This window comes from Melanostigma gelatinosum (assembly GCF_949748355.1).
Source record: "Melanostigma gelatinosum genome assembly, chromosome: 1".
Lineage (NCBI taxonomy): Eukaryota > Metazoa > Chordata > Actinopteri > Perciformes > Zoarcidae > Melanostigma > Melanostigma gelatinosum.
This window is the reverse complement of record NC_136634.1, coordinates 10,617,730-10,640,231: the sequence shown is the minus strand read 5'-3', so window position 1 is coordinate 10,640,231 and position 22,502 is coordinate 10,617,730. Positions and strand designations below refer to the sequence as shown.

At 41.5% G+C, this 22,502-nt stretch overlaps 2 protein-coding genes across 2 annotated transcripts; one reads left to right on the top strand and one right to left on the bottom strand.

Annotated features, from left to right (window-relative positions):
* Nucleotides 1–2,957: 2,957 nt before the first annotated feature.
* islr2 (immunoglobulin superfamily containing leucine-rich repeat 2) lies at nucleotides 2,958–7,156 on the top strand. The gene is made up of 2 exons (XM_079280732.1): nucleotides 2,958–3,168; nucleotides 3,841–7,156. The coding sequence occupies exon 2, from the start codon at nucleotides 3,850–3,852 to the stop codon at nucleotides 5,980–5,982; it is 2,133 nt and encodes a 710-aa protein (XP_079136858.1). The 5' UTR covers nucleotides 2,958–3,168; nucleotides 3,841–3,849; the 3' UTR covers nucleotides 5,983–7,156.
* Nucleotides 7,157–8,391: 1,235 nt separating this feature from the next.
* stra6 (signaling receptor and transporter of retinol STRA6) lies at nucleotides 8,392–19,755 on the bottom strand (the record flags this gene model as incomplete). The annotated part of the gene is made up of 17 exons (XM_079266383.1): nucleotides 8,392–8,630; nucleotides 9,613–9,750; nucleotides 10,449–10,612; nucleotides 10,729–10,830; nucleotides 11,101–11,218; nucleotides 11,641–11,774; nucleotides 12,191–12,266; nucleotides 12,466–12,628; nucleotides 12,765–12,826; nucleotides 12,923–13,002; nucleotides 13,799–13,869; nucleotides 14,658–14,783; nucleotides 15,633–15,799; nucleotides 16,385–16,518; nucleotides 17,396–17,478; nucleotides 18,302–18,368; nucleotides 19,685–19,755. The coding sequence occupies 17 exons, from the start codon at nucleotides 19,753–19,755 to the stop codon at nucleotides 8,392–8,394; spliced, it is 1,995 nt and encodes a 664-aa protein (XP_079122509.1).
* Nucleotides 19,756–22,502: the final 2,747 nt, after the last annotated feature.

The window sequence follows — 22,502 nt, the reverse complement described above, 5'->3', positions numbered from 1 at the left end:
GCTGACATTGTTCACCAGGAGTTGTACTTCTCTTAGATCCACTCGTAAGTGGTTTTGAGAGAATAGTTTATTCTTCCCTAGTAGGTCAGCCTTCGTGACGTGACACCCTGCAATAAAACACAGGCAGCCTGATCACAGTATCAACAAGCAAGGATCTTCATCTTAAACTCTCTTATTCCTGGATCGACAGCCTCAACATGGTCTCAACCCTGCTAATGACGTCAACGACGTGAGTACATCTTGTTTAGGAAACAAAATCACAAATAAACGTTGGCTCTCTGGCCATTCCTCCACAACCATCCGAGTGGAAATCCTGCATTCTTGTAAGATTGTCTTTCAGATTAGGTAATTGTAGTTTTAAAGCTTCGGTATAATTATCCTGCTGTTTGTATTTCTTTCATCTCAGATCTAGAATGAATCTAAATGACACATCTACATGGTAGAGTCAGATCTGATTTCCATTTTCAGATATTGAATACCTCTAAACTCTGCCAAACCTGAAACAACAATAAACTGCTGTGTTTTTTCTGTTACTGAGGCAAGAACAGAAAGGAGGGAGCACACATCTAGGCGTGTTCGTTTTCATGTGACCAAACCCTGCTGTTCATGTTTTCTTTCAACACTACAATGACTTCACATGGAACATATGAAGTGAACTAAACTGCGTGGGATTAGACTCCACCAATACCATAAATGATGTCAGTTGTTTTCATCTGAGGTTACAACACTGACTTTTGACAGTTGAGAAAGAGACTGTTGCTTTGTTTTCAGTGGTGTAGGACACAACATGACTACAGATGACCCAACACCTGACCTGACAGCTCAGTGCCTGAGTCTATCTAACCTGTAGGCTGCTAAGAAGCTTAAGGTGGAGATGTAACATGTGTTTTCATGTATCTGTGGTCTAGATGAGTCATTCTTTGAGCCACCCTGTTCTATTCAATCCAGACCCTCTTTGCTCAAACTGGAGGCAACATGGTTTGCTGTAGCGTCGCCGGTGTGTTTTTATGTAAGCCTACTTTAAGAAGCACTTGGAGTATCAAGAATGGATACGCCAAGTGGACCAAGTGGATTGTGCCACACTGCAGTCTCAACTGTGAGATACGGTGACCGTGAGCTTCTGGTGCTTCTGCTGTGATCTGATATGAGCCCAAATAGACCTTGAGCCCCAGAGGACCTAGACCACAAATTACATCCCCATGCTTTCCTGCTGTGCCTCAGGAAAAGGAAAGTCTACTGATGGACCGCCAAAGATAAGGAAATCTTGGAACAGAAACAAACAAGAACAAAACTTATTTTTTTTCAAGCAAGGACACCCAAGTAATGGTTCATGACTGGAACCTGGTTTAGAAACAAACTGTACTTGCTGAACATAACACAGAAATTAACATTATCCAAAATATGTTCATTATTTCTAAGAACAAACTGTATAATGTATTTACAGGGTTGTTATTTGTGCAATTATTATGCAGATTATGTCTGTCCAACATTCTGGCATGAGAGGTGACTGTTGTCAAACAGGAGTGGCATGTTTACAGGAATTATTCAGATTCTGCCTGTAGTTGCAGCCTTTTGACAGGTGGGGTCACTGTTGTTTCACAGGTCTGACTAACTATAAAAACCCGTTTTACCCTAAACTGAGCCTAAACCTAACCCTTTTTCCAAATACGTCTTAAAATAGTCACTAGCCTATTTATACATTGAAGCTGTTGCAGCTTGCCATAATCATTTCTCCCTTTCTGTTCCAGAGTCCATGAAGTTAATGTGAGGCTTCAGTTAAACAAATCAAGAGAGCATCTTTCAAAGTCACCACAAGACACTTGGCGTGTGTGGTTTCTAGAATATCAGAGAACAACAATCATATCACAATGATTACCAACAACATACTGTAACACAGAACGCAGTCAAAGTTACACTGAAAGTCCCATGAAACTTTGCCCACATCAATACATCAGATATACTGATCTAATTAAATAAAAGTAATTGCAGCCTGTAGTAAGTCAAACATATGAAATTAAAATAAACATTAAGGACACAAACAAGGCAGAGGCGGAGTCTTGAGATCCGTCACTAATTTGATATTGTATATTACACATTCAGCATTGTTGTGGCCAAGTGGTTTTGGCGTTTGAACTGACACTGAGTTCACACTGCAGTACACCAGACGATGGCAGTATTTGAACAGGAAGTAAGTCCTCAGACAGTAACACTAATCCACATGACTCAAACATTTAAGGAACAATTAAGACGTATCATGTTCATTTAAAAAATAATAAACTTAAAGTCATAGTCACATCTAAAACAAACCAGTGGATTAATCAGCACGATTGAAAACTATTTCCGATTTAAAAAATGACACATTTGCGATTTACCTTACAGAGGTTTCTAATGTCTTTCTATGCCACTTCCGGCTGTAACACAATTACTAAACTTTACAAATCAATTTTGGCTTCACGTTACATAACATGATGAAAAGCCATCAAATGATCTGCATCTGATGTGGGTCAAGATGTTGTCTTATCTCACTGGACTCCTCTGAATTCAGCCTCTGTTTGTTTGTCTGTTTATTTACTTCTTTGTTGTTGTTTTCGTTTAATATTAAAGTACAATTAATTTAATGCAGCAGTGATGGAAATTGTGTCTTTAGCCATATAGTGCTCGCGGCACCACTCGACTTAAAACCTGTCAGTGTGTTTGGAAACTCTCGTCTGTGCTTCAATTAAAGACAATAGGCTGCAGCCAACCCGAATGAGGTCAAAGATTAGGCTTGGGTCGGGGTAATAAATTAAACATCGGATCCTAAATTATTAATTTTCTTTGAGGATGGAGGTCCCGGAGCAGCTGTATCTTTAATAGTGAGGACAGAGATGGGAGAGGCTGCGCGTTCACGGCTCCTCTTCTCGCTCCGTGGCGTCGGGAACGCGCAGTGAATCCCACACTTAGCTGGAGAGGAAAAAAGCGCCCTCGGACGTCAACAGCAACTCACCGGGAAAAAAAATGTTCCCTCCACCGCCCTTCATCAACGCTGTCGACGTCTGCAAAAGTCATGTGAAAGGATCCACTACATATGAGGACTCGAGTTTTTTCGGCCATTAAACTTGTTTAAGAGGATTGTAAACTCCGGGAAGTGATTGATAAGACTCAGGAATTGAAGTTAAAATTGGAAAGGTAAGATGATTCAGTGGTTAATGGGGCAGTTACTGTTGGTAAAGGATGAAAAAAGAAGCATCCAGATCTCAGCTAATATGGAAAACATCGCCCGAATTGTAACTGATAAATCACAAGGGCATATATGCGCAAAATCTACCTCTATGTAAACTGACATTGGAAATGATGCCATTCAACTCTTGCTAAAAGTGAAATGTTTTTGTTTAATTCACTGTAAAAATCGAAGGTTTTATCACCAAAAAGACGCGTTTGTCCGCACAGTATTGTGGAGACGCACTCAGAGCAGGAGAGACCACATGACCCTGAAATTGCTGCAAATATGACACTCAGCATATGTGCATTTATGCTTTTCTAACATGCTCGGACTTCCACAAATGTCTTTTTAGTGCAGTGCATTGGTTAAAGTACCATGTGAAACAACAGGCAGCTTTGCATGTTATGCATTGAATCATATTGACAGCAGTATTCATAGGGTTGTTTTTGTTTTCTGTTTCATTTTAGGAGTTTGTAATGCAACTTTGAGCTGCATTACCGTGCTTTGATTCCCCTTTAAAAAACAACCTACTCAATCAAACATATTTGAGTGGATATGGAATGTAAAAGCTTCCACAGTGCGTTATTGTCTGGTTAAAATGTGACCTTCCGTTAATGTCTGATAATTGATGCTTGCAGGAGCAGAAAATGGCGAGACGGCTCCTGCAGCTCCTTGCCTTGTGGACAACTGTAGTTGGCAATGTGCAGTGCTGTCCAGAGCTCTGCAGCTGCCAGGATAAAGTTGCCCACCAGTTTGCCGACTGTGCTTACAAAGACCTGCTGGTGGTACCAGTGGGTCTCCCCACCAATGTTACCACCGTGAGCCTTTCTGCCAACAAGATCAAATTACTGAAAAGTAAAAGCTTCATCAATATCACACAGGTCTCCTCTCTCTGGCTGGCCCACAATGAGATAGTTACAATAGAAACCGACTCCTTGGCCCCCCTGATCCAGCTACGCAACCTGGACATCAGCTACAACAAAATCGTGAACTTTCCCTGGGAGGATCTGCACAACCTCACAGCCCTGCAGCTTCTGAAAATGAACAACAATGAGATGGTGAACCTTCCAAAAGACGCCTTTTCCACTCTCAAAGACCTACGGTCGCTGCGCATCAACAACAACAAGTTTATCACCATTGTGCAGGGTACCTTCAGTCCTCTCTCCTCCATGTCTCACCTACAGATTTACAACAACCCCTTCACATGCTCCTGCAGCCTGGAGTGGCTGAGGGATTGGATCACGACAATTAAGATTCCCATCCCCGAGCCAAAATCAATTCTCTGTGAGGCCCCTGAACACCTGAAGGGTACAATGGTGACACTGATTCCCAAACTGGACTGTACGGCCCCTACTGTCACAATAACCTCCCAGCCCAACATTGAGAACACAGAGCTCTACGAGGGATTCATGGTCATCTTAAATTGTGAGACAAAAGGGAGCCCCACACCACAGGTCAGCTGGGAGGTGACTGTAGGAAATCAGAATTTTTTGTTCCCCTTGCCGTCCACTGGAGAGATTAATGACGCGCCAATCAATGATAAAACAACCAACAATCAATTCCTCGTCTTTAGAAACGGCTCTCTCATCGTCTCTCGGTTGAGTAAAAAGGAAGATGGAAATTACAGCTGCTCTGCGGTGAATGAATTAGGTAGGGCGGAAAGCAGTGTTAAAGTGGTTATGGCAGTCACCCAAAAACATGGCAGCGACTCAAAGCCCGATTCTGCACTGGACAAGATCCGTCCATCTGGTAAAAAGCCTGCAGAGCCCAAGACCTCCAAAAACAATGTGATCAACTGGACCAAGCCTGACGAAAAGACAAAAGGCAGCCCTGAAGGTTCATCAGACAAAAGTGCCAGCCCGGGTCAGGGCGGCGGCGATTCAAAGGACCCCGCCTTTGCGAGCAAATGCGGCGTGAGAGAAAGCAGTGAATACATCTCCAACCACGCCTTCAACCTGAGCTTGGATGACCTGAAGCAGTACACCTTTGATTTTGGCGTTATTGCCTTAGAAGTGTCAGAGACGGAGGCCAGAGTGCAGCTGAATCCGCTGCAGCTTCCCAGCAGCAAATCTAACCTTCATGTGAGTCACACTGAAAACCAGCAAACAGTGAATAAAGAGGCCTTTGGTCTGTCCCAGTCCTCATCCAGTAAAGCCACCGTGGACATGCTCTACCTCTGTGTAAATACAGGCAATGGACACTCCATGGTTCAGTGGTCCAACATAGAGGAGGGGGTTAACGCCTACCGCTTCCATGGTTTACACCCTGGCACCAATTACACACTTTGTCTCACCTATGGGGGGCAGGACTGCCAAGTCCAAGTGGTCTTCACAACCAGGAAGAAGATCCCCTCCCTGCTTATCATCGTGGTTGTTAGCATTTTCCTACTGGGTCTGGCCACTGTTCCCTTGATGGGGGCCACCTGCTGCCATTTGTTATACAAGTACCAAGGAAAGACCTACAAGCTGATCATGAAGGCTCGGAATCCAGATCAGCTGGAGAAACAGATGACAGGAGATTTTGATCCCAGGGCGTCTTTTGTGGAGTCAGAGAAAACCTTCGACCCCAGCGAGTTAGGCGAGGGGGAGGCCGATGATGAGGAAGGGGACGGGGAGGCTGAGGGGAGCGTGGTGACAGAGTCCATCCCCGGATCCTCAACCAAAACCAACCAGGAGGAGTTTGAAGTGGGCTCGGAGTACAGTGACAGATTACCGCTGGGAGCAGAGGCAGTCAACATCTCGGAGGAGATCAACGGCAACTACAAGCAGCCAAGCCGCTGAGCTCCGCTGACGTCTGCGAGTATACTGTAACATATTTTACTTTCAAGCAGCCTACATTTAAGCCGGTAACGTAACCACTATCACTTCACGTGAACAACGATGGCTTCTCATACAAAAAAGGTGGATCTTTTACATGTTTTCTTTACCTCAGAAAGTAGTCCGTCAATTACTTGAGATTGTGAATTAATTCATGTGTGACATTTGTAGTCTACTGTAAGGTTAAATTCAGCAACATCAATTTACAATGCAAGCACAGATTTCTACAGTTTGTAAGACCTCAAAACTGACAAGAAAGCAGCACAATGTTCCCTTTCTGCAGGACAGACACCGTATGGGCGCAAACGGTGGCGCGCATAGTTCCACGGGGTTTTACGAAACTGAAGGCAAAAAAAAAAAACCCCGATGTTAAATTGTATTTAGAGTTTTGGAGAGCAAAAAAACAAGTGCCATATTTTTTTAAAGCCATTTTAATTAAAGTGACATCAGGGACCAATTGCTCTGTCTTAGCTGTGTGCGTCTGTGGATGAGAAAAGAACTCTCTCACCGGCCCATTGCCATGTCCTCAGGTGCCGACACTGCGCCTCCACTTGACTCGTCCACTCGCAGATTTGGATGGAGGTATTTGATTAAGTGATACTAGATGCATATATTTGGCTTCGGTGCTGACCTGCCCGCTGTCCTGTGAGACCAAAACAAGGGAATTGTCACTTTCGACTGTGTTGTGCTTGACGGGAAATCCCAGGTAATTTACTCACAAAATGTTTGACGTAATGTAAGGCTTTAAAAATGTGCGACTTTGACCTCTTAATTGACGGGTGCTTGCTTACTCTCGCTTTTTACAATGAACGTGTCCATGGCATGTCACGTAGCCTATTTCCTTGTGTGGTTTTTATTAGTGTAGTCTAGAGGACTTTAGATGTTATACTGTCAACCTGTGATGTAAAGCCATGTCAATTGAAATTATTTTTTATTTTTTTTACGACGGTCAGTTTCTATGAAGCCCCAACAAAAGGGCGCACTGGGTGTCTGGCGGCTTCACTGTCTTGTAATTGGATGCATATAGTGAGTTTTTGTGAACTGTTGTAAAATCAAACGGAAAACAAAAGCCGTGACCTTCTAAGATTTTTTGACATCATTTTATGTAAGTGGAATTAATAAAACTATACCAAACATCTTCTGGATTTGTCTGAATTATTTCAGGAAAAAAATAACTTTCAAAATGTATCTGAAATAATAAAACTTATGTAATCAAACCTGAGTTTACAATTTGATACTTCAAGTTTCGATTCAGATTTCAGCCCAGTTAATTATTATGAATGGATCTTTTTCTGCTGTTGAAGCCTTTTCATTATGGGGGTTTGTTTCGATGTCCGTCATATTTTTCTATTACAGTGTATAACAAAATACGAAAAAGTAGACAGGCTCCGCGATTTTGGAGTGTGTGTTTATGCAGAAGGTAAAGAAAACTGCTGCGTTTGAAAGCGATGATCAACACAAAGACTCCCTTTGTCTTCATTTTGGCCCTGCACAGTTCATTTCGCTCTACACAACAGCATCACTCCATGCATTTAAATTAACCCACTAGAATTCAATCTTTTAATCATTTAAATTATGTAAAAGAGAAAACTATTGTATAGGTTTTATTTACAAAGTGATCAGAAGGAAAATTCGGGAGTTCATATTTTTACTTAAAAGTCGACATGATAACGCAGAGACATCGATGTCAAATTGGGAAATATCAGAAACGAGAAAAGGCGAAAATAAGAAACCGCTGGAAGCAGCAGGTGGTTTGGGACTTAGATCTACAAATAAAACGGAAAATACAGTTAAATTTGTCCAGTAGTTCCTATTACACAGGTTATTGTTAATTACACAAAATGTGTACAATTGGAAAAAAATTAAATAATAATTACCCTGTCCATGAAAACACCTCATTATGTAAATTCATAAATAGTGAAATAATCGACATTAATACCCTCATTAACAGGATGTTTCAGTGGAATCCATGAGTTTAGTTTGGGCGATAACAAATTTGCATTACCTGCATGATAAATATTGGAAAACAAATGCGATTAACCTACAGGTTGAAACATAGAAAATTAGTGCCATCCCAAAATAAGCACATAAATGCACAGAAAATGACACATAATCAGGGTGTTCAGTTGGGAGAGCAGTGCCATACAAGCTCTCACATCAGAAAGGAGCCGGTGGCCCTCATATAAACAACCAGTTTAACATGAAGCGCACAGAGAGAAGGCACAATCTCCAGGCAGGAAAGGCTTGGTGAACATCTCTACATGTGGCGCTGGACTATAAGTGCACTTATTGTGGACTAATAATTTGACTTTAGAACTTGCCCAAAACCAGAAGAGACTTTGTACCAATCCTTAATCAGGGTCACATTCATTTTCAGTTGCTGGCAGCGGTCTCTGCCTCCTTGGTTGCTGCCTCCTTTTTGCTCCCCTCCTTGGCGCTGCGGTTGAGGCTTCCATTCACAAAGCTCTCTGCGGCCTGACGCTGGAAGTGCTTCCTGGTTCCGATGAGGGAGGGGTTGTTGACCAGAGTGTAGAGGAGCTGCCAGTGCCGGCGGGCCCTCTTTGTACTGGACACTTTGAGCTGTTTCTTCTCCTGATTGACCAGCTGGATCCCTGAGGACATTCAGAAATCATGATAGCACCAATGGTATGTCATACATAAGTCCTATTGTCACAAGAATAACCTTTTTTTTAAATCTTAACTGAAATGGGAAACAACTTTAAGGCCTCTGAGGACCAGCTTCAGAAAGAGTAATAATAGAAAGCAATCATATTCTAATCCTCTAAGCATGGAGCCAGCATATTGGGCATGCCAGTAACACACTGAAAGCTTAAGCCCCTTGGGCTACATGAATACGAAACAGGCAATTATCGTAGCTCATCTGTGTAATCAGCATACTGGAGAACTAATCTTCGTAAAACAATAGATTATTTCTGATAATGCATTGTTCTGTGGATGCAAACAAGCAACATCGCCACTGCACATGTGTAATTGGACTCAGCTGTGACAAGAAGCCAGGCAGAGTTGAATGATGCATTTTCCTGCTAATTTGTCACAATAATGTCCTCTTGTCATCCCACGTGTAGGCGACTATCACCTGCCGTTTGAGGCAAAACCATCACTGCAGATCAGCAACGAGCCTCAAAGTAGCTTCTCATATTTTGTACGAATTACATAAATTACACATTGGTTGAATAATGTGTATAATGGCAACACATAGGACGACATTGTCTCTTGGTGACAGAAGCTGAGGGCTCAGACGAGTGTGGGCACGCCATAATGGACAGCTGATTAGTTTATGACAGATTTGATTGAGACCAGCAGCAGGACTGTAAATTATTCCACTGTGTGACTCAATTTTCTTCTCACATATTAAATCAGAACGGCTAAGCTTTCATTTCTTCCACAGTGTTATGATCTGATTATGTGAACCAGTGACCTGCCACGAAATTCTCAACCTCTCTGGAGAAATTAAAGACGCTGCACTGACTTTAAAGATAAACGTTCATATCTACATTAGAGGACAAGACTGGCTTATTCTATATTTGTGTTATTATCATGAAAAGACAAAGATGTGAGTTTTGTGCTACAGACCCTCTTCAGCGTCCCGTGACCTCTGTGCAGCATTGCTCTCCTGGCCCATGGACTGCAGCAGCATCCCACAGAAGGCCTTCATCACAGGGTGCGACTGGCTCACCTCAATCTTTAGATAATGAGCATAGCAGCGGTAGGCTGCAGACAGACACAGGGAGGGGGGGGGGGATCACTCTGACTGGGCAAAAGCAATAAACACATAGGACTACACCCCATGTTGGCTTTGAGGCAATCACACATAATGGGCCATACAATCACACTCCCCCTTTCTTTTTTTTTAAACCACCTGCTTTTTCCTGACAACAGATGTCTTAAATCTGCAGCCATTTCAGAGATCGGTGTGCAATTACAGTCCACTGCACAGAATACAGATATCATAGGAGCTGCAGCGGGCTGCTAGGTAAAGTGGGAAGGATACGCATTTCTGGCCGTTAAGTAGAATCATTTAAAGGGCATTTGCTCACAGGAAATTGCTTCTTTTTAAGCCTCCACAGTGAAAGCGGTAAAAAGCACAGTGTCACATACAAAGGTAAACACATGATGTTAATAGCAATGAATATGTTAACATCGTGTGTCTGCGACTAAAAGCAAAATAAAATGTAGGAAAATGTAAAATACATCAAAGACATTGACTTCCAAAGCCTTGCTTTTTAATTTGAGCATATATAAAATGAACCCAGAGTCCAAGGTACAAGCTATCCTTTGTATAAAGATATATTTTTAATGCAAACAACATTGAACTTGACCTACTGCTTTAGACGGGTCAGCGTACCAGACAGTGACATTATTGGTTGTGCTGATCACCATCTGTACTCAGAGCAGAATATCCCTCTCACCTGGGTCAAACGCCTCCACGTTGCGGTTAAGAAGACTGATGTCCATGCGTCCCATGTGGACAATGTTGAACAGAGCTGTGATGATCATGCGCCACGCTGCCAGTAGCACCCCGATCAGAACATTGACTGGAAACAGCAGGTACGTCAGCAGGAACAGACTACCCCTGTAAGACAACATATGATGCATTAAACATAGAGGACAATGCTGCAATTATCTGACAGTAAAAACATAAAATAAATGAACAGGAGATAAAACATGGCTTTGAATACAGTGACTCACCTGTTGTCTAGGTCTCGCGTGCCTGCTGTTTTTTTGATGAAGCAAAACCTGCCGGTGATATGTTGAATCAACACAGCCAAGAGAATCATCAGCCAGAAGGGCCTGAAGGGACAAAATCAACAATCAAACATCTCCTGCAGTGATAGAAGAAAGACAGAAGGCACAAAAAACATTCATGCAACTGGCAGAACACTATACGACAATCAAGCTATTCAGTGCAACATATACAGTACATGGAGAATAATGTTGCTGTTGATTGAAAACCTTTCCAGGTGTCAAGTCTTCAGAAAGTAAGAAAGCAGCCTCAATTCTACATTAACCAACGTGCATTTTTGAGTTATCCAAAACAGGGAATTGAGACGTGATGCTCACCACATGCTCCACAGGATCTGAAAGAGAATCGGATTCTCTCCGCGCAGTACAGGCATGATGACGAGGAAGACGGCGACCAGAAGGCAGAGGAAGAACACAAAGGTTTGGACGATCATGCCTGCAGAGGAGAGATCAGAGCCTCACAGATTACAGCCTGTCCAACATTCTTCAAATCTACACGGCAATAGAAACTGTTTCTTATGCGAAACCTTGCGAACAGAATATGAGATTTATCCAAAAACAAACATAAAAGGGAGTTATGAACAGACAGAGTGCTATTAACAGGTAATGCCTGGCTGAGAATATTTTCCCTAACTGAGGATATTTTTTAAATCTGCCATTACTGTCTTACCACTATCTGATGTACAAACACATCCCCTCTTCTTGGGGTACAGTATGCAGTTACTATATGACGCACAATACCTGAGGTTTAGCAGCATTTCTAAAGCAATAAAAACGTAATAAATCGAAACATACTGGAGATATGTATAACGGGACCATCGATATTCTTGACGTGAAGTATTCAATATGCAACTGTACCGATGCAGATGTGAGCTGCGGTGAAGCTGGTGTATCCCATCCAGCAGACCAGTGCTGGTCGCGAAGGCCTGATACTTCTCTGGCAGTTGTAAACATTATAGACATCTCCTCTGTACAGCCCCTTCAGGTTTGACCTACAGATGCAAAAACACTATCAAGACAATGCAGCACTATGCAAAACACAAACTGATTCGTCCATAAATGTACTAATTACTTACTTAATTGAGGAGGTAATTTAGCATCGGATACGACCGAAATGCAATTCAATACTCAACATGGAAACCCATTTATTTTAATACGACGTAATTTATTGTAATGGCACGGTATTTAATTTCTTATCTGAATAGACATTTTCAATTCTAGCTGCAGTTAACGCAGAGAAAATCCTATTCTGTCTGGATGATTAGTACTCTATTATGTTATAATAACTCCTCCGTGAATGAAGGAACCAGAATGAGAAGCACGCTCATGATTCTTGGAAAGTTTGGGAAGAGAATAGAAAAAAAATAAAGGAAAATACAGCTATTGCACCTTTCTTTTTCACACCTACCGATGCAGAACCATGGACCGCATGAGCATGGCCAGGTTGACCAAACCAGACAGGGTCATTGCTGAGATATAGCACACTGCAGGGAAAGGAGCACACCACATTCAGGTTGTTCACCGGGGGGAGGGTGTCATTCATTGACAATTAGCATGGCGAATACATGCTGCAACAAGCTTATGAGGAGGGCCATGTTAATGTTCTATGACCCTAATGTGATGTAACTCAATAAATACATGTATCATGCATCTCTCATATCACTCCTTTCTGGTCTCACTCACCTTCTACACACCACATGTAATGAACCACTATTCTGACCACTTCATGTTTGTCTGAAGACAGCACAATCTTGAAGCCATTTAAAACGTTGGCGATGTCTTCATCGACTCCCAAACGGGCAAGCTGGAGATGCGGCACCACTGCCAAGATCAGTAGAAGACCCACCTTAAAAAAAAGAAAATGAATTACTGGAAAAGAAAACATTAACCAACCAAGTCAATCAACTTACCGTTAGGTGAATACAGTGTGCAGCACGGAGTCTACTGACTGGATGGTAAAGTCTAATAGCTATGGTACTTACCTGATACAGGGTAATAGATGAAACCACACAAGATATAGCCAACTTCAGTGGAAAACGGAAAGCTGTTTGAAAAATAAGATGTTGTAGTTATACAAATTGAAATGACAAGACAACACTTGAAGGCATGACCAGATATAACACAAGACCAACATGTTTACCTTCCTCTGGTGTATAAATATATGACTTCACAGCATCGATTGTTCTTTGAGGGAGCTTTGGCGTCTCTGAGCTCGATGTGCTGAGGTGAAAGGTAAACAGAGGCACACATTTACACCTCACTTCAAAGAATTCATGAGACATTTTTTGCCATCATTCCTGAATACATCAAATAAATAAAAAGTGTTTCTTTGTAGGTAGAGTCAAACATTCTCTACAAATGGAAGAGAAAATGCATTATTTCCTGGTGCTCATTCACCAACAACCTATGACACTTTGGTCATTTTCATTGACTGTATGTGGAAACATTTTTCAACCAGTTATGATATTAAGTTCTTTACAAAAAGTTCGATTGTAATAGATATATTTTGCACGTCATTTTCCTCAGATGAAAGTTGAAAAAGAGATAAAAGAAGGATCGGCTATGTGGGAGTAGTAAGTTTATCCATTATAAAATCGTATTATTCTACACCCCTCAAACTGATTCAAATTGGCTAAACCCAAGATGATAAATGTTAGAAATGTAACAAGAATGTGGGCACATTTCTTCAGTATGTTGGGTTGGATTATCACTTGAATATAAATGCTGAAAACAACTTCTTCCAGAATCCCCACAGATGTGTCCTTTTAATTAAGGGGATCACTCGGTCACGATACCAGATACCTTAAAAAAGTAGCATCCAGCAAGACAAGTTAGGTGAATCCAAGTGTCTTGTTTTAGGAAAAGAACTCCCACTCCAGCTTTAGAATTAAACAGCTGGCTCAAGCCGTTTGTCATTTAGCATTACTTTCTAGCTGAAGACACGTCTAAAGACGAACAGAACATCTGACAACGCAGCAAATCAGGTGTGTTCCTGGTAATAGGCTACAATTCTCACCTGATTTTGGTGGGCTTCTTCTTCTGGAGGATATTCTTCACATAATCTTTATAATAGCTGCTGCTGAGATCCTAAAAGAAAAAAAATGGACAGCAATCATGAAAGGAACCAAAGGATATTATAAAAAATAAATAGGTTCAGATAGAGCTGCACAATTGTATGATTTAATTGCTTTTTGGGGTCACGCTTGAGTTTGGCCTTCATATTCCTGAACTGCTTTGGAGGTACGTGGCATTATAGGTACCGTTTAAATTTGAACTTTATTTTGTAATTATTAACGTGGAAAAAATATTTGGTCACAAAGTAAGCCTCCTTTAGATACGTTTCCATGTCTGTGCAGATTTATGGTGTCAGGACGTTCCCGTGGGGTGGAGGGCAGGAGGGGGGGGGGGGGGGGGGGGGCGAGTGACACTTCAGGCAACCGAGTCAGCCCCGGCTTTGTCACACCCATACTGAGATTAGCGTCACATAAACACAGCATTGTGTCTCCTCAGTGAAAAAACAAGGCGACCTTTTCATAATCTGCTCAAGAACATAACGTAAACCAATAACGTCAAATCTACTTAAAATGATTAGACTGGCATGCTGCGTTGGACTTCACATTTTCCCTCAGCCTAGACTGTATGAGCTCGATAAGCCCCTTGATTAGAAGGTGGCTTATAAAGGTTCCTCACGTGCACAGATTCAGACGAAATGTGCGCCTTAGAGAGATTTGTTTTTAATAGTTCATGCTGAGGCGAACGTCGAAAACCAATCGTGTATCCAGTTTGTTATGCAGGCCAAACAATTAGTGCTATGAGGACTGTGCAAGAAACCTGGAGCAGACACGCAAAGGAGCTGCACTCAGATCAAGACTTACCTCTGAAGCATTGTTCTGTCCGGTGCCATTAAAGCCCTTGAATAGAAAAAGGGGATACTGGAAACTAAGGAATGCCAAGCAAGCTATCTGGGGCAGGCTGGAGAAAAGAGAGTAGTGCTTGTGTATCTGCAAAAGAATAAAAAAAGACTTTATACGACCTAAAAACTAAAGAAATACATGTTAAAACGACATCGTATTGACACAAAAAGGGGACACAAATGGCTTTGTGTGACGTGGTGGGAGTCTGCATTTTGGCCAAATGGGATTCCCACCACAACACAAACAACTGAGACCTTCATCAACCAGATTCAAATGATTTCGTGCCACAGAAAATGCTCACATATTTAAAGTTGTTATTATATAATAGTGTGGGATTTTTCTTTTTGCCATGTTTAGAAATAAATACGATACGAAATATAATATTTCGTCAAATGTATTCTGTTGTCTTCGTGTTAAGCTTGGTCATGCAGATCAGCTCAAATGTTCCCTGCAGCGTTTGGTGGGATCATCACCGAAAAAAAAAAAGGCAAACCAACCAAAGCCTGGGTGTCTCTCTTTACTGAAACACACCAAACTGATTAACTGCGACAAAGCTTTTGATTAAGACTAACAGACAGTGGAACTAATTATTTTGAGTCTTAAACATTCATCTCAGCGAAAACCCAAACAACGTGGACAAAATCTGGGATTAAGTAAGGTTGAAAACTCCAACCATGTGTCCATCTGAAAAGCCTGATATTCATCTTTTCAAATCACATCTCTTACATTTACTACAGACCAGCTTTGTTTGGCAATTAATGGGTTTCCAGACCAGAACAAACCTGCTTTTACTCTGAAATAATCCTTAAAACTCAGACAAATGACACATTACAAAGAAAGCTAATCCAGTGACAATCTAGACAATATAAATAACTCTAATCCTCATGAATCTATTTCTGTCTCAGAAAAGCAGCTATGGATGCCATCTTTGCTTACCAGAGGTGTTTTGGGACAGTCAATTTTCTGCCAGACCAGAATACCAAAGTGCGTCCAAGACAAGAGGCTACCAAGTACATAGCCAACTTTATTATGTAAAGTACCACATGCCAGGAGAGGGTAGTATAGTGCGGGGTAGTAGAAGAGTCCCAGAATCACCCAGTTCTCTGCAGATACAACACAATTGTGTGAAGACCAAGCAGAGCATCAAAAGCAATAAACACTGATTTGTTTGTGATTTACTAGAGAAGCAACACAAAATTGAAACTTTGAAAAACAACTAATTCTGCTTCAGTTTCACACTTCAAACACCTTTTCTCAAAATGTGTGGAAACTATGAGGGATCTAATATCCAATTCTGCTGCACAGTCACTATATGTTCTACTCTGCTGAACCTTGTACTTTTGGGGATTGTGTAAAGTAGCAGGGAACCGACTCCTTACAGTCAATTCTTAAGTCATTTCATTTCAGAAAAAAAGCTTCTTGTAAAGATTAGTTGAAAATAACAAGACACATGGAAACAAAATAATCCAATTACGTAACACAGGTATTTAACAAACATAATGTGTGTGTGTGTGTGTGTGTGTGTGTCCATTTGATGCTGCCTTTATCCACTTGTTCAATAGAGGGGCAGTGACACATCGTAACTACCAATATAAACAGTAAAAAGTGTAAAATAATTACAATCTGTGTAAAAAGTGAATGCAAATAGGCTGATGCTAGTGCAGGAAGAACCAAGATGCCTTTCTCACGTTTATTCTCTGTGCCTGTTGTGAAGGGGAGGGGGTTTGGCGATACGATCAGGCCCCACAGTTTGCACAGGAGCACTCCAAACACAGCCACTGCAAGGCCCTTGTGCTGCGTATGATCCAGGAAGTTGACCGGACTGTGAAATCAAGCAGCAGGTATTTAGAGCCCACGTGTTACCAGCCTCACATTTGAATGTCACTGTAGTATAATCAACTTTGAGCCTTAAAACTGGGTTGAGATTGAAAAGTCCATCACAGTTTTCCACCTCAATTCATCCAGGGAAGGTTCACTGAGTATGAAGCTCTCATCAGCACCAAACCCCACAATTACACACATTCACACCTGGAAGTTACCCTGTATGACCACAGCTTTATCTGTTGGCAACTGTGCAACTCCAACAGAGCAGAATTGGGGGCTAATTGCTCAAGGGACATCAGCAAGTCAAACGATTGAATTCGTGCCGAGAACATTTGTACTATTAATGATTGTATCTAAGCTGCAAGTACACACTGCTTTAAAATCGTGATTGTGTTTGTTTTGGGAAACACCATTCATCCTTAACTTGAGAATTAGCTCAAAGTTGCCTTCATACAACGGCAAACTAACGGTTATTCTCTCAACATCCATGTTTCCATATTGTTTATGTTCCAACAACATGAAAATGCATTTATCTTCAAAAGACGATAAATGATCATATAGAATTATTACCCAGCTCTACCTGCAGTATTCATCTCTCATGCCAAATGTTCCCTCAACCTACTGTAAGTGTTTATGGAACATAACGTACTGCAATGAATGGAAGCCAATCACTGCCAGATAAATAGGAAATCAATCAGCCGTTTACTTGGAACAAAGATCGATAGTAATGTAAATGATGTGCAATTCACCGGGCTAGACCAAGCGAAGCTACAAGTATGGTCCCATAAAAGCAAGTAGCGATTTGACTTCACATTTAACCATGGTGTTTATCGTCATTCAAGAAAGGAGAGATCGAAAGTAAACTTCAGCCTCACCTGAGTAAACCTGAGAGTCCTTTCTGTCTGTCGCCCACCTTCGTGCGTCTGGCTAAGATTGCTAGGATCAGCATGACAACGAGCTAGGAGGAGGAGAAACGTCCGTTAGCCTCATCTAGTAGCATGCAGCTGTGGATTCCCCAGGGTTCAGGCCTGACCCTGCTTCAAACCTGCCAAACCCCGGTGTCTCATTAGTGCTCCCCGTGGATGTGGTCTGAAAGAGTTGTCATCAGTCAGGATCACTGACCAGAGGGAGTTCAATGATCTGTTATGACCTGCGACACATTTAGGAGGATGACGGCCTTGCTCTACTTCGGGACAGTCTGGACCAACTACCGTCTTTAAAGCAGACATCAGAAGAAGAGAAACCAACCTAAATGTTAATGTTCGTGAATATTACTGGATTTCACATTAGTTGAGTGGCAAGATTAGTGAATCTTCTGCACTCATTATATTAGATTCATTTTTTATTTGCATTACTTGATTCATTTGATTCTATGGAAATCACTTGGAGCGCAAATATATTATATATATTAAGTCACCATTTTGGGGTCAGGATCTCCATAAAAAAACACATTGATCGGCATGTAGTCATATTTAGTGAATCGCTCAGTGTGGCCCACACCTGGATCCCGATCATCTGGTCCTTGAACTAGGGCCACATTGCATTAAAACCTGTTCCCAACTTTTTTGAGACATCCTGTTAACTAATAGCCAAACAATGAATGAAAACATTAGACAGGGCTGACTTAGCCAAACCGTGCATAACTTTATCACAGGAAAGAAAATCATCATCTCTCTATGTCACACCATAAAACCTGAAAACAAGGTGTGATATCAGGCACCCAGTGAGTTTGAACATCATAACAGCGTAATGTTGTGTCACATTAATCCAAAAGAACTTACAGATATTGCAGTGATGCATATGTGGTAGAGTCTGTCATCAGCAGTAGGGTCACATGGAAGGATTTCTCTGAAAAACAAAGAAGGAACAAAACATCTACACATGAGCAAAACAATCAAAGTTAAGACTCAAGGATTTGAGTCACTGAGCAGACCAACACCTATAAACCTTTCACACGTCACTGTCAGGACCATTTCTGGCTGGAAACTTTGTAGCTAAAATCCCACAGCAGAGATTTGCATTCAAACGGATTGGTATCAGTGTGACGCAGGAAAACAACAAATGCCAATGTTCAAGTTCCTGTACAATAGAAGAGCAGGGACGCCTGGTCATGGGGTAGTTATTACAACTCTGATATTCAGAGAACGCCTCATACATTCTAGGTTGGGATTCTTGTTTAGGTAAATGCTACACTCATTGTATGATCTGTGAGCATAGAGATGGCAGCTTCCAGAATTAATGTTTTGACATTTTTCACAACAGTCTCTGACCTGTCCAAACAATGTGTGACTTTGTAACATGGCAGAGTGTTTGTAAAATGAAATCAATGTCAAAATTCTCATTCAGAGCTGGCTGAGGAGGAGGCACAGCAGGACATTTGAGTGTTTACAAAGCAGCTAGCTAACATATAGTGATCTACAGTAGTGGCAACCACTACTCAACACAGTTTACACGACAGCCACGACAGTTTATTAGCTTAACATGATGATAAATGGCACTTGTTCCATCGTATTGCTGTCCTGCTGTTCATCTGAGGCCTTTGTTAAATATCCATATTATATTAATCAGTTGGTGACAATGTACAAATGAAAAAGCAATTTAGGTGTAAGAAACATCCCAAAAAAGAACTGGAAAGATTGCATCTGCCCTGTTGCATTGTGGGATGGGCCAGGAGCAAAGAATGATGCGATAAGACTGCCAGTATCAGCTTCGAATCGCACATCCTACTTTGTATGGTACACTACATCTCTTTTTGTGGTTGAACATATTTACAGTATAAACAGAGTTATTTTGGGGTTGAATGCACTTTTGCTAAAACTCTTTTACTTTTTCTGGGGCAAAACCTAAAACCTGTGTTCTCGATGCATGAAAATGAGCCAGCTTCTCCTGAAACGCTGAACAGAAACAAGACCACACACCGACACCGACACCGTAGAAATGTGCCAAGTGTCACCTAATATCTCAATGAAAGCTGTATCTCACCGCAAAATTGTTAAGACTAAAAAGTTTGAATAACTACTAAACACAAGTTAAATAATGGACAAACTGGACATTTTGAGTTGTATACAAACAAAAATAAAGCATACAAAACTAAACTAAGTTGACATTTAAGCCTCAGAATAACTAGTCTTAAATCTTCAATAAGACGATCAGAATGTACTTACTCTGCTTTAATTATGGCCGGCAAAGGACCCAGGTCTGGGTACTCATAGTCAACTATGTCATCCTTATCCATTGTGCTGTCTCTTTTTTCAACAGGTCCAAAGTCTTACAGAAGGCTGGAGTACTTTCAACCACAATCTGTGCTGACACACTGCTGCGATCGCCTTGGCTCAAGAGATAAAAGTGTCTTCCAAGTTGTACTCAGTTGCTGCTGCAGAGGCGTCCTTGCTTCCCTGTGTTCGGTCTAGCCCTCAGTCTCACTCACGTTACTCTCCCTCACAGCCTGTATTCAGGTGCCCTCGTCCCACTGCGGAGCTGAGAGTAATGTGACAGGTCCTGGCTGCAGCGTGCTGCCTCCACCCTGCAAAGGCCCTATTTCAGCTGAGGGTTACCACCACACTGGGATCCTGGGGAGAGAGTGAGGGGGGGGGGGAGGGGGCAGTGTGTGAAAGGAGGGAAAAAGTGGAGATCTGGGCAGCCAATCTGGAAGGCCACCTGCGATTTACAGGGATTACATCTACTTTTGGGCTTGTGTTATTGGACCTGTGGACGACAGTTGAAGAGGTCAGATATGCAGAGTTATACAAACTCCAGCTACTGTAGGAGTGTGTGGGTAAGCTGGGAGCGATGAGTCGTTCCCATCAGAGCCGAGTATCACATTGATAAAAGGGAAATTCAAGTGTTGTTCCCCTAAGTCATGGATCAATTACATTTGTGAAATGTTACCTAGTGGAACCAAATAAAGCCAGATGGATGAACCGCATGTTTTCAGGACGGCCAATCAGATCAAAACATTATAACTCTGCACCTTCAGCTTGAGAAGAGGAAGAGTTCATTCAACCCAGTACTTTGTGTTCTGCAGATAAATGCAAATAAAGATGTCCATGGGCATTCATGCGGAAACAGTTTTCTAAACCAGATACCTGCATCTTTAATTTTCCCTACTGGTATCCAGTTATGTTGTTTCAAAGAAAAACATGGTTTTCCCGAAACTGTGACAACTGGTGATTTCCAAACAGTAACGAAAGTCATCCTGTAAACAACTGATAAAGATCAGAATGAGGGAGGGGTGAATCTACGTTTTCAACATGATACGAGTACATGATATGCTGAAATGGATTGAACAATAGGGACAGTCACACTGCCCCGAGGAAAGGAATCTCATGGAAGCTTTTTTGTCATATGGTGTCTTTTGTCAGAAAATTGATCACGAACAGTTTTGATCATTAATTTATCATTCGGTCATCTGCAAAAGCAAAAATGCCAACTGTTCTATGATTCCAGCTGCTCAAATGTGATGATTTGTACATGTTTCTTCATTCCAAGTTGTTTTATTAGATTTTAAATGTCAAAATACACTTTATTACGATCCACCGGCCCTCCCCTCCCCACCCCATCCCCTGCTGGTTGTTTTTATATAAAAAGATAAGAGAGTATACACAAAAATAGCAATAATAATAACTGTGTCTTAGCTTGCGTTACAATAGTACCAGTGTATGATTATATTTAGGCGACAGCACCACGAGAGTCAGAGAGAACAGGAATGTACAAAAGCACATAATATACCCACAAAAACAAATAAATAGATTTTAAGAAAAAAAAGGAACCAAAGAAAGGATGCAAAAGGAGCCCATTGCAAATAACATCCAAGATGTTCTTTTCCTGTGCCGTCTTTCCTGTTCTTCTCAAAACAGGAATACGAGTTATGTCTTAGATGGCAGAAAAGCTGATTTGGACCGCAGGTGTTTTGTATTGAACTCAAAAGAATGAATGACAGCATCAACGGTATAAAGGAGAGGCAAAATGATCACACAGACCCTCCAAGTCAGTAAAGCACGAGCATGCGAGTGCTACAAAGACAGGCCGAGGTCAACGGTCACGGCAACACCCGAGCTCAAATGATTTTCTTCCTGCAACAAGTTGCACTCACACTAGCTCACATTCATTTCTGGAGTTTGTTACACACACAAAAGGTTAAATATATATTTTGCAATAAGTCTGCAGAGATCAATCCTGCATTCAGCTGCCGCCGACTGAGACCAAGTCAGTTTTGCAACACTGCCTCCATGTCAGCATACACTCATTATGCCGGGATTACAGTCGCACAACTTTAAAAAGCAACAAAACGTCCCTCCTAACACTCCTGAGAAAACGCCGTTTCTCAAGCATAGTAAAGCACCAAATCAAATGTGCTCCAGAAGAATAAGCAACCCAGCAAATAAAGGGGTCACTGAACAAAGAATGCTTTGAACAGTTATAATTACATCACAGAGAGGCACAGTTTGATTGAGCAGGACAGTTCACTTGTATCAGGTTTAGGGAAGTCGGCTCGAAAGCCCTTTGGTTGGAAATATGTTAAGCACAAAATAATCACAATTGAATTACAGATGTACTCATCTATTTCTAACAATCAAAACAGCATCATCATCAACTGTGACAATAAGTCAGGCACCCACAAACAAATTAAATGTGGGCGACTCGGTTAACAAATAGTTACAGTGCTTAAAAAAAGATACTAAATCTAAATAATAATGCATGAATATAGAAAAGGTTGACGGTACCTTTAAAAGTGATTTGCCCACCCCCCTCCATGACCATTACTGCTGCCAAAGCCCTGTCTGAGTAAAGATGCTCTCCATAACTTTTCATATCCACAATTTCATCATTTGGGTACTTTTATGAACCCAAACTTTGTTAAACTTGCATGTATTTAAATGAGACTTTATTTTATTTAACCACACAATGAAGCGGACTATTGACAGATCGTTGTTGTCCTACGCTTCCCACAGCTGAGCGTGCGTGTCCCGGCTTTCTGTGAAC

What these genes read in the sequence shown, in the direction of transcription:
- islr2 (XM_079280732.1), top strand. Translation starts at nt 3,850, where the DNA reads ATGGCGAGACGGCTCCTGCAGCTCCTTGCCTTGTGGACAACTGTAGTT.